The sequence below is a fragment of the Haemaphysalis longicornis genome, unplaced genomic scaffold, assembly GCF_048455015.1.
Source record: "Haemaphysalis longicornis isolate Haplotype H1 unplaced genomic scaffold, Haemaphysalis longicornis Haplotype H1 scaffold_6, whole genome shotgun sequence".
Lineage (NCBI taxonomy): Eukaryota > Metazoa > Arthropoda > Arachnida > Ixodida > Ixodidae > Haemaphysalis > Haemaphysalis longicornis.
The window spans coordinates 24250931-24263728 of record NW_027526407.1 but is presented as its reverse complement, the minus strand read 5'-3'; the positions used below and the strand labels follow the sequence as shown (position 1 = coordinate 24263728).

General features: G+C 44.2%; 1 protein-coding gene across 3 annotated transcripts in view; it reads right to left on the bottom strand.

Annotated features, from left to right (window-relative positions):
- The window catches only part of LOC144142312 (uncharacterized), a 50141-nt gene that overhangs the window by 27106 nt on the left and 10237 nt on the right, over nucleotides 1-12798 (bottom strand). For all 3 annotated transcript variants that reach the window (XM_077673721.1, XM_077673720.1, XM_077673722.1), the window contains exons 7-10: nucleotides 4488-4544; nucleotides 4352-4423; nucleotides 4135-4287; nucleotides 1851-2135 (exon numbers count right to left, since the gene is read on the bottom strand). In XM_077673721.1, the coding sequence (XP_077529847.1) occupies nucleotides 1851-2135; nucleotides 4135-4287; nucleotides 4352-4423; nucleotides 4488-4544 (567 nt within the window). The remainder of the gene's footprint in view (nucleotides 1-1850; nucleotides 2136-4134; nucleotides 4288-4351; nucleotides 4424-4487; nucleotides 4545-12798) is intronic.

Below are 12798 nucleotides of genomic sequence, written 5' to 3'. Positions count from 1 at the left end.
CCATACAGGTAAACAAGCTAACCCCAGCGAAAGATATCTAGTTGCCGGGCGGTTTTAATTAACAAGTGAGGGGCCAGAACTTAACAAAAGTATTTGCGCAGTGTACTAAAGCAGAGTATGTGCGCAGTGTACAGGCGCGCACACTTTCCTCATTTCCTATGTCACCCGCGCGCCCAGGAAAGCAAGCTCTTCCGTTGTCAAATATATGGAGGTCATGTGTACGCAATCTTCTCCCCCACGATGCATCGATGTGCGGTTCTGTGGTTGTGTTTCGCCCTGCTCCCAGACGATGTACGGACGTTTTGTGGCCCTAATTAGCGCACACGGTTGATTGTGGAGGCGGCTGCGATGCTGCGATGCCAGTCGCCCTTGATTGCCCTACATACACTCTAGTTGGCAAGTTAACATACTTTCGTAGTCGTGTGATCATTATGCAGAGATTGTTTTTGTGGGGCTCACTTCTTGTTCACGACACATGTGTTCATAACTGAAGTCGACTACGCAATAACGATGTGCACAATTGTCGGCCGCGGCCGGGGATTGGCTGTGAGGAGTTTGATGCGTTCTACCCTCTCGTTCCGAATACCCCTGGTTGGAATCTAACCCCACTAAACTCTTTCCGTTAGTTTCGTTCCCCTTTTCGGTGCCGCCTGCTCAGAACAATAGTTTTTGAAACAGAGCTTTGTAACTGTACCCCCAAAGGTTCGGTCGCGACCTTTGGTGGCAACAGAAAACTCCCGCAAACAAATAAATGAAGTTATTGGCCCCACCAGGAGTCGAGCCTCGAACGAATAGAGAAACGGAGCGAGCGCCCGTTGTCGTACCGATTAATCTACGAGCCCACGAGAAGACGGGGGAGACAGACAATGCACTCACTGAGCACATCTGCGTGTTTACCCCATTGTTCTTGCTGAATGCCACGTGATTGCGTCACGAGACCTTTTGTGCCGCTGTGCGTTTTGTTACGGCTCGTGTAGCGGCCGTGTGTGTGCTTTCTGCATGCGCTAGAAGTTTTCAAAATTAAAGGAGGTCACGCCGACACATGGCGTCTCACTTCTCCGTTTCTGCCGCCGATCTTGTCACCTCTGCCAGTGGCAACAGAGACGGAAACGTGAGATTGTTTAACACCGAGTTTGAGCTTCCTTTAATTTTATAAAAACAAGAATGTCCACTAATCTGCTCCGCCAATACAACTTCAGCAACCACCGCTCATTATTGATGCATTGATTTAACTTTTCCAATGAATATCTCTTTTTAGTAGTAAAGAGTCTGGTTAAGTGGTTTTAATTGTCTGCGGTTTTACTCTTTTAGAGCCACGTGTGTCAATTCAAATGACATCGCAAGGGTAATCCATCTAGGGGTCGTTTACAGCTTCGCTTTCCAACCACCGTCGAAGGGTGGATTTGTGCGCATTTCTTGCGTAGTGGAGCATATGAGGCTTTCGACTTGGAACAGAATAGTGGTGTACGCGGCAATCACATACCACAAAAAGAATTGATTGATTATGGGGTTTAACGTGCCAACGCTACACAGGCGATGAGGCGCACCGTAGTGGATGGCTCCGGATTAATTTTGACCACCTGGGGATCTTTAACGTGCGGCGAAATCACGAGCACATGAGTGTTTTTGCTTTTCACCACCACATAAACAGTACAAGACCGCCTTTCGTACTCGCTACCTTATTTTTGACCTTTTTTTGTTGTTTGATCTAGTTGTTCATGAATAGCTCGAGGCTCTCCTAGTAGGGTGTCAGGGAATTTTTCGCCTGCACAGAACCGCCGAATTTTCTTTTTACTTAGCTATAGGAAGATTTGCTTTAAAAGAGAAAAAAACAAAAAGCAAGCTCTCACCGCTCTTAAACTGAAGTCTACGATGCTGTCCAGTTTCTCCCGGAATGCTGCGATTTTTCCTGTTTTACGGCTGACGCCCCAAGCAGCAAGGGTCCCGGCCGATGCACCGCCTATCACAATGCCCGCGGCTACCGCGGCCAATCCGATGGGCCCACCAACGACAGTCGCCACGGCTGCTGCTCCCCCAACAGATAGGGCCATCGGCACAGAAAGCACGATTGGAGTGCCAATGCACGTCTTTTGTTTGTTTTCTTCAGCAAAAGCCTTGAAGATCTCGTCGATTTCCTACAAAAACGAAGATTAGTGCGCACATCGGCAATGAATACAGCGCTAATGCTCAGGAGGCCCTAGAAATTTATGCGAGAGAGAGAGAGAGAAAACTCTTTATTGTGGGCTGGAGAAGTCAGCTCTGATAGCGGCAGTGCTTACTACACCAGATGGGGATGATTACAATGCTGTGAAGTGAATGTGCGAGATTCGGAAGTCAACAAATAAAGAAAAAAAAAACAAAAGTTAAATTAAAACAGCACGGAATAAAATGGAAGGAAAAAACTCTAAACAACGTTAAGTAAAAAAGTAGAGTGAATGGTGCACAGGAAGGAAGGAGCGCCTAACAACGAAAAGGAGAAAAAGCTTACATGACGACGCAAACGCGTGCAGATGATGCTCTAGATGGAATATACGGAGATATCTGTCTAAAGCGCTCATCCAAAAATAAAACCCTTCGTTCAAAAAACGCTGCCCACCAATACGAAAATCGCCATAACAAATGCTTCACACAGTTGTTCTCTCACACTGAATGGCTTTAAGATAAATATATCGCCCTAAATAGGGGACACGAAAACGCGGTAACAGTTTTTGTTTGCGTTTTTGGCTTAGTGCGTGAACCGCTGCCTGCTATCATAAACACTATAACCAGGGCGATGGGCATGGTACTGCGACCGATTCGTTGACAGTATCTTTATGTTGTTAATTTCCTCTCTTTTGGAGTGCAAGTTATGCCTACCAACTAGAATGTGCATGCATTAGAAGCATGCTTTCGACGACAATCTGTAGGCAAGCCTTTATTTCGTATTTCTAGAACCCGCTGCGGCTGCACTTTTCAGAACACCGAGCGGTTCATTTTTGGTTGCATGATTATCGGGTGCTCTTTTTTTGGCATGCTGTATTGAGTGCCAGTATTGAGTATTCGTAAACCATTAGCAATGCGTAGACTTTGCTTTTTCAAAATGGCTTCTTGCCTTGCGTGTTCCTAACGATGAACACATGGCTATTATAGCAAGTAAAACAGGCATTTCACCTCTGGCATGTATCGCATGAAAAAAGCCCATTTTTATACCTGCTTTTCGCGCGCTCAAAACCATATGGTATGTTATTTGCGTCTTCCTGAGATGGACCTTCGGCCATTGTTCTTCACAGAACTCGGAGACATATCTCGCAAATAGCGAGCTTGTCTTTTGGACAAGTACAAAATGTCGTCAATGGAAAACTATAAAATAAAACGCCCCTTTTTTGTACAATTCACTATGCAGCGCTGCCAGTTTTGAGAGCAATGCGTCATGTATTGCGCGATTTTTGATTCCCTGTTTTTAAATGTACAGAAGCCAAAAAATTTGTTGTAATCCAGACAGTGATCGCTATTATTGGAGCACGCGGCAGTTTACACATTTCCTCATGGTGTAGCCTGTTTCACGCCGAGGTGGGAATCGCGAAATCAGAAAATGAAACAGTTACTTCACGAAAACATCATGCATTCTTTTACAACGCCGTAAATGAGGTTTGGGTGCTTTTTGCACTCTGAGGGTTGAAGATAAGGTGTTAGTAAGAAAAAACTGGAAAAAGAGCCAAGTGTTATCTTTTCATCCGCTGCGATAGTCTCGCAATAAAGGTGGTGTTTCGGAAAAACGGTGCATAAATATTTGAAAACAAAGGCCTGGAGTGTGTTCTGTGGCTAGTGCAGCGTGCTTCAAGAACTCCTTCAGTTTTATCCACAAGAAGTTGACAAAACAGCGGCTTTTGCTTCAGTGTTATATGGAACCCTGTGCAGGGCGTGGTTGTCAGGTAAGCTTTTGTTTGTAGTTTGGAGAGGCATTCTAGCCTTCTTCCTGGTGAATTGTTTTTTATTTGCGGTTGGGGAATTCAAGGGAAACTTTTACCTGGATTTGTCCTGTATAATTACGTTTTGAGGGCGAGCGTTCGACTAAGGGGTTTTTACACCACATATAACAATGGCGGGCTTTCAACGGGGTTTCTTTGCCATCAGCCAAACTCGACATCAACATACCTTCCTCAGTAGCGCCTCGTACTGGTCAGAGTAGGGTTTACCACCCATCTTCTTGGAGCTAGCAAACACCTTCAGTGCAGCCTTGAGGTGATGATTGTGGTGCCGTTCCAAGCTCCAAATGTTTTTGAATGCCGTCTTTTTATCACCACATACCTGAATGACAGCAAAAGAAAACTTCTTCAGATTTATACGATATCCTCCATCAGCCGTAGCCTACCTTTTTCATGCCAGCCTTGTATCGCTCAGTCGCTTTCTTTATGGCCCGCTTGTTGCTAAAACCAACCGCGGCCTAGAAAGACACAAGATATGCCAGCGGAAGGGTACCTTCACCCAGCAAAGACATCTTTACCTACCTCTAGCATTGACTCGGGTGCAGGAAGCCCGCCATTCTCGAACTTTCCTGCGTATTCCTGCAAGAAAAAATGAATATATGCACAATAATTTATCATCATCATCATCATCCTGCTCAGGTCCCCTGCAGGACGAAGGCCTCTCCCAATGACCTCCAACCGCTCCTGTCCTGCGCAGCTCAAGTTCACAGTTTACCCCCGAATTGCTTGACTTCATCTCTTTATTAGATTAATGACCTTCCTCTTCATTTATACCCAATTCTTGGTATCCACTCTGTTACCATATGTCCCCCGGTTGTCGGTTCACCTCACTACATGGCCAGCCCAAGTCCATTACTTTTTCTTTATTTGAACTATGATATCTCCCACTCTAGATCGTTCTCTAATCCTGGTGGCTCCTTTTCTGCCCTTCAGTGTTACCCCTAACATTATTTCTTCCATGGTCTGTTGAGCTGGACTAAGTTTCCTTTCTATTTGTTTAGTAAGTTGTTTTCAGCGGCGTATGTCATCACCGACAGCATGCACTGGTTGTAGACATTTCTTTTGAGCGACAGAGGTAGCTTACTTTTGATTATTTGGGAGCCCTTACCGAGTGCTCCCCAACCCATAGCTATTCTGCGCCGGATTTCTCTCTCGTGGTCGGCGTCAGCATTAACAATCTCTCCACGGTAGTTATATTCTGTTACTCCTTCTAGCATTTCGTTTCCTAAGCTGAAGAAGACCTCCTCGACATGCTTATTCCTCATTACTTTATATTTATTCATATTTATTTTTAGCCTCATGGCCGTGCTTTCTGATTGTAGTTCCTCAGGCATTGTTTGCATGTGTTCTGCAGTCTCACTCAGCAAGACTATGTCGCCCGCAAACCCCTAATGGCTCAAGTACACCTTGTTTATCCTTAATCGCATGTTGTCCCAGGCAAGCTTACTAAATACCCCGTTCTGACATGCTGTGAATAGTTTTGGAGAGATGGTATCTCCCTGTCTTACTCCCTTCTGGATCGGATTTTTGTGGCTTTGCCTGTGGAGGATTATCGTGCCCGTGCATCCCTTATATGTCTTCTAGAAATCTTATGTAGGTTTCCCCTATTCCCTGGTTTTTTAGTGCTTCTTAAACGGCTGCGGTGTGTATTTACATTTCAAACGCTTTTTCGTAACCCATACATTCCATTTAAAACGGTTAAGTGTACGCCGCGGATTTTTGTAGCCCTTCATTGACGACATGAATGCGATCCATGGTAGTCCCTTTCCTGAACCCGGCCTGCTCTCTGGGTTGATGGGAATCCAGGCTGTCTCCTACGCGGCTGACTGTAACTTTGGTAAAGAGCTTGTAAACAATTGAGAGTAGACTGAAGGGTCTGTAATTTTTATCGCTTTGAAATCTCCCTTCTTATGAATGAGAAAAATGTTGGCGCTTTTCCAGGCTATGGGCACTTCGTAGGTCTTCAAGCATTCCGAAAATAGTACAGCAAGCTTTTCTAGTACAATATCTCCTTCCTCCTTAAAATATCTGCGGTTATGTTGTCGTCACGAGAAGCTTTTCCTATTTGCATGCCTTTGAGACCCTTTCCAACTTCCTCTTTAGTTACTAGTGAGACACAGCAGTTTAGCTTGTATTCTAAATTCGTCGCCTAACATCCCCGGCATACAGCCTGGTACACAATCGTCCATCTACCTTAATTACGTCCCCCAAGTGGTGTGAAATGTTTGCTCTGCTCATCTCTGAGTGCGCACATGTGTCTTTATTGATGGCTAGCTTTCTCTTAGTTGCTTTCAAGCTTCCCCTATTTGCAGCACTTGTGCGACCACTGCCACATTACATGCACGAATGTCTTTAGTTTTATTTCTGGTTATCAGTTTTGACAGCTCAGCCTATTCTTTCCGATCCACCGTACTTGACACTTTCATTCTGTTACATTTCGCAATTAGTTCCTTCGTTTCTTAGTCAGTTTTCCCGGTTTTTCTCCACGTGTTAATTCTCCCGCAGCTACAGCTGATTCACTGAGTGCCAATGTTAGGTTGTCATTTAGCCTGTCTACACTGACCTCGTCCTGCTCGTTACAAAAGCGAGAATTTGTTTTGAACAGGTATGTTAAACACCTGCGATCAGGCTCTGACGTATTCCATGCGGGGTTCTTAATTTTCGCAAGTATCGTTCTATCCCTACTGACATTCAGCCTTAGGCAGCACCTAACCATCCTATGATCGCTGCTCTGAGTCTTACTCATCACCTCTAGATCTTCCACGATACCCGAGTTGTCACTTAGAATAAAGTTAATTTCGCTTTTGGTTGTAGCTTCTGGACTTTTCTGTATCCATTTCCTATTCTGTAGCTTGTAGACGAATGTGTTCATTAATCTCAGGTTATGTCTTTCTGCAAATTCCACCAGTGTATTTCCTCTGATTTTGCGGTTCTCTATTCCGAAGAGTCGAATTGACCTTTCTCCCATTTTCTCGTGCAGACCTTTGCGCTAAATGCTCCTATCACAATGATGAACTGCGTTGTTGTCTTCGCCATTGCTGGTTCGACGTCCTCGTAGAAGCTATGTACGGCTTCATCATCATGTTGGCGCATTGGCCTTTGTTATCTTTAACCTTTATCGCTTGTTTAGCTTAGTAACAATAGCTGCGACTCTCCCATAATGCTGAAAAACTCCTCCACGTTCCGTGCTATTTCTCTGTGGACTAAAAACACCACCTTTGTTATTTCTTCTCTTGGGGCCTGCTGCAGCGTATAATATGCTCACTAGTGAGCTCCATCAAAACTTCTCTTCTCCCTCTAACTTCGGGTAACCCTATAATATCCTACTTAAAGTGAGAGAACTCCTCTAGTAGTACAGCTAAGCTTCCCTGGCTAGACAGAATGCGTGAGTTGAACATTGCCAGGGGGAAGTTCCAATGATGGTCTGCCCGGATCGAAAGATTCTTAGCAACCTCTGCCGTATCCATGAGCTTAACGGCCCCTGAACAGTTGTTCTACAGCTGCTGGGGACTGCGGCCCGACATTTGAGGTGGTTCGTCATGTATGGTGGCGGCCAACTACTACACCAGGGTGGCCAGATCCACGTCTGGTGAGCGAGTGCTGTTTATGTCCCTAAGTCCCTAAAAGCCTTCCTACCATCGTTGAACCTTTCTAGCGTAGCCCCTTAGGTATCCGGGATGATGGTTACTTCCGGAGCAGGCAGCACTCCATACCTACATGGGTTGTGCATAAAGAGCCAGGCGAAAAATAGCGAGACAGCGAGACAAGGTTCCCGCCGACGACGTTGTCGCGCACGCCTGTAGTGGCACGGACCCAGCGTTCGTAGGTTTTGGTTTTCATACGCGCGGTTCGGGAGGACTCAGCTGACGCACTGGCTTACTGTGGAGATCCCCTGACGCCTGCCCGTTGGAGACGTACACCACGGCCACGCTGAAGTGTGTAACTACAAAAAATGGCTAGTTTTAAGCTGAGCTTGAGAAAGAGAAACCGAGATTCTGAGATGGCTCGTTTGAAGCTCAGCTCGGGCAGCTCGGTCTAAGCGTGTCCCCTATGAATGGAAGCTTTTCGAACGAACGACTAAAACATTTTTAAAGCCCGGAGAAATCTTGCAGCGTTGCGTCCTCTGATATTATGAGCAAGTGACCGACTCCGTGTTTTCTCACTTGCGCCTACTGGATTTTATTTTTCACGCATGGGCGCCAGAATATTTTATGTAGGGATGGCCACTAACGCCACTCATGTTTCTCTTGGAGGTGACTCTGCGCCCCATCACTGTGTTCGCTAGCGTGTGCGCCAACGGCCGCGCAGCCGGACCCACGTAATGAACTTGACATGTATTACACAACAGGTTATGTCGAAAGAAGTACCAGCCGCTGTGATGCTCGCCTATGAGCTTTCCTCCGTTTTCGGCAGGCTACGTGAGATATCGGCAATAAAAAAATCGAAGCTCTGTTGGTGCCACGAAAAGTTCCTCTAATTATGATAATGCCATATGAAATACAGCACACCGTATTATATATGATGCAGTCACTTTATATCAATGAAAAGCGTCCGTCTTATGTGAATGGGCTGGTAGAAACCGGTCATGTAGCTTCTATGTAAAATATTTATTCACGCCGAAAGGCTTCAAGGACCGAGTTACCTTGCGATTAGCTCTGCACCCATACAAAGTAGGTATCAACTCGCCGAACATGCTTACGGTGGAAGACGCGAACTTGCGAACTGTATGTGGGACTTTATGCGGCCAGTTATAAAACTACAGTTTTTGAGAAAAAAATGCTCAAGGGGTAACAGAAATGATAGAGTGGGCATATCTTGGTGGTCTAAAGCGCCACGTGAGCATAAAAAACTAAAGGTTGCTTATCTTGCATGAAACAGTGGGCATTTTAAGTCAGAAAGCGAAATTTTTATAATTCAATGAGGGGCTTCATTACGGACACGGAACTTTATTAGTTAATTGAAAATATGTTTACTGCATTATTAATAGAACGTTATACCTGAAGCTTGATGATTACTGCTCTTGGTGGATGCCTAATGTAACATGTAAAGTAAAATGTGGACTGTTCCACGTTATATGGCATGAAACAGTCACCAATCTTTGCTTGACAATAACCTCCGGGGCTTACGATGTACTATTTATCATCATCATCATCACCAGCCTATCTACGCCCACTGCAGGGCAAAAGCCTTATTATTATTTTCATAATGCCTTATTATTATTATAAAGGCATTATTCTCCAATTGCCTCGGTCCTGTGCCAACTGTGACCAATTTATCCCCGCAAACTTCTTGATCTCATCTGCTCATCTAACTTTCAGCCGCCCCCTGCAACGCTTGCCTTCTCTAGGGATCCACTCTGTTACCCTTAATGACCAGCGGTTATCTTGCCTTCGCATTACGTGCCCTGCCAACGTCCACTTCTTCTTCTTAATTTCTACTAATATGTCTTTAACACCAGTTTGCTCCCTGACCCACTCCGCTCTCTTCTTGTCCCTTAATGTTACACCTATCATTTTCCGCTCCATTGCCCGCTGAGTAGTTTTCAATTTAAGTTGAACTCTCTTAGTGAGCCTCCAAGTTTCTGCCCCGTAGGTGAGTACCAGTAAGATGCAGCTGTCATACACTTTCTTCTTCAGCGACAATGGTAGGCTGCTATTCATTATTTGAGAATGCCCGCCATATGCACCCCACCCCATTCTGATCCTTCTAATTATCTCTGCCTCATGGTTGGGATCTGGGGTCACAACTTGGCCCAAGTAGATATATTCGCTTACCACATCCACTGCCTCGCCACCTATCTCAAACCGCTGTGCTGTCCCGAGGTTATTGATCATTACTTTAGTTTTCTGCATATTAATTTTCAGGCCCACGGTTCTACTCTGTTCGCCCAGTGCGGAAAGCATGCTTTGCAATTCGTCCGCGGAGTTACTTAGCAAGGCAACGTCATCAGCAAATCTGAGGTTACTGAGGTATTCTCCATTAACCCTTACTCCCACCTGTTCCCAATCCAATGTTCTGAATACTTCTTGTAAACATGCTGTGAATAACATTGGAGAGATTGTGTCTCCTTGTCTGACACCCTTCCTTATAGGTATTTTACTGCTCTCCCTATGGAGGATGATAGTAGCGGTAGACCTATTGTAGATATCCTCTAGTATTCTTACATAATGCTCATCTACCCCCTGGTTCCGTAATGCCTGAATGACTGCTAGGTTTTCGACCGAGTCAAATGCTTTCTCATAATCTATGAAGGCTATATATAGGGGTTCAGTATACTCAGCGCACTTCTCTATCACCTGATTGATCGTGTGAATATGGTCCATTGTTGAATAACCTTTACGGAACCCTGCTTGTTCTTTAGGTTGACTGAAATCTACGGTTGCAGAGATTCGGTTAGCGATTACCTTGGTAAATACCTTGTAGACGACTGACATTAAGCTGATCGGCCTGTAATTATTCAAGTACTTCCTGTCGCCTTTATTATGGATTAGGATGATGTTCGCGTTCTTCCAAGATTCCGGTACCATTGCGGTCATTAGGCATTGCGTATACAGGTTTGCCAGTTTTTCAAGTTCAATTTCTCCGCCATCCTTCAAGAGGTCTGCTGTTATCTGATCCTCACCAGGTGCTTTGCCCCCTTTCATTTCTTTCAAAGCCTTCCTTACTTCTTCGGTCGTTACTGATGGGATGTCTATCTCTTCTTATACCAGCCGTTTTATACCAGCCGTTTAATCCTTCTTTTAACAGTACGTAAGATTTTCCTACATGCGCTTGGCTACCGTATGAAATCACGGTAGCTTTTCCATGGTTCTTTCACTTGGCGTGCGCAAAAAAATTGTACTCTGAAAACGATGCTAGGATATGTAGCCTACAGTATCACCACTTCCAAAGGTGCTAGCTTGTTTTCTGCTTCGCAATTGCTTTCTTTTGACCCTACATTTTTGAACACTGTTATCTGCCGCCATTTTTTAAATGGTGATTTTCGTTTCGTTTTGAGCCTACAAGACCACTGAGACATCACCCTTTGTTTCGCACACTACAACATTACACGCGGTTTGGACATTTTGTGCGCAATTATGATGTTCCCGATATATTTATTTCCACGCCCACTGCTGCTTATTCCATTTTATCGACACATCCTCTAAAATTGTATTTAAGAAAAACCTTTTGTGAAGTAGAGTATCCCTGTGTTTCCCCTTTTGTATGTATGCATTACACACTGCTTTACTTCTACTAATGGTTTCCTCTTTTCTTTTTTTTGTTTTCGTTTCTTTTCGCCCTCCAAATTTTCTGTCTTTCTTTTTTGTTCAATTTAATTTTTATTTTTATCCTGCTGTAATTTACAGCGTCCTGATCCTGGCGGCCGGGTGGAGCCCGACAAGCCTGTTTTGCTCGATATGACCCGTTACGTAGGTCTTACCTCTAGGGCAAATAAAACTTTTTATTATTATCACTAAAATCGCGCTTGAAGCACAGCCAGCACCAGGTTATAATTAATGGCTACCACTCAGACACCAAACCCATTCGCACTGGCAAGCCGCAAGGTAGCACACCGGCCGCTGCTATCAAGCATTTTGACCTACATTGCCCACAGTATAATAACACTAAATTCGTCACGCACACGGGCATTATCACCTCCCTTTTCTGAGGATCAACTGTCCCAGTACTAACGGAGATGCTGACAAACCCTTTGCACTATTTTATTCCTTGAGAAACAATTACTTTTTTTAAAATGATGCTGAAGAAAAAAAGGCCATCTTTCAAACCCTGAATTAAAGCACTGTGCTCTTCACCGCTTATGATAGTTATAAATTTGCACTTAGGTTCGAGCCGCCGCGGCGGGTGCTTTTCTGATAGAGGCGAAAAGCAGAAACGCCGCGGGTGTTTGAGATTCGACGTACGTTAAGGATCCCCAGGTGGTCAAATTATAAATCAATTATAATAATAAATCTACTACTCAAGTGTCTCAATCTAAAAAATGTTGAGCTGCGGTATTTAAAGAAAACATGTATTGAAATTCGTTTTATATAATTTTTTAGGACAATTGTTAATAATAACAGGGATAATATTTGGATTTGTTGATTAGTACCGTCATCATTCATAACTATTTCTCTCTAACACTTACTACGGCCACCTGGTGTGAGAAAACACTGCGGACTGTACGACAGCAAAACTAGAAATAATACACAATGGTACCCCTCATGCGGACCTAGGACCATTTCAACTCACACGCAGCCGCAATTCTGGCAATATTCAGTTATATCTATACATAAACTATATAAGCTGCTATCACGGCGCCCGTACATAACCTGTAGAAAAATAACAAAAATAACAGTGTGCACTTCAAAACATGTGCCGAATAAGTTTCAAAAAAGAGGAACTATCCTTCACGCTATAATACCGTTTTGTTTGTCACCTACTTTAGCACAAATTGCTGCCCTCACAGGAGGCATCCTAACCTTTCTGGGTTACTAAACACACAGGGTGGTCTCTTTTTTAGCCTTTTTAAGTATTCATGAAGAATTTGAATTTGACTCCCACAAGCGTTTTTGTTGTTTTCTGTGCTTAATGAACACACCAACTCACAAACCATTACTCACTTTCGCGTAGTTTTCATTTAGAGACCGCGGGGCCCAATTTAAACTTAAATTACCTTTCAACTAACAAAAGATACTGCCTTTGCATGTGGCTTGCGTTTCTACAGGAACCTATGCAGTCGCCTGTTCTGTAAAGTTGTCGTCTTCTACAGTAACTACACGTAATCTCCTTATAACATACTTCTGCCGCTACTTTGCTTGGTTGTAAAATAAAAACACACAATATGAGATATTTC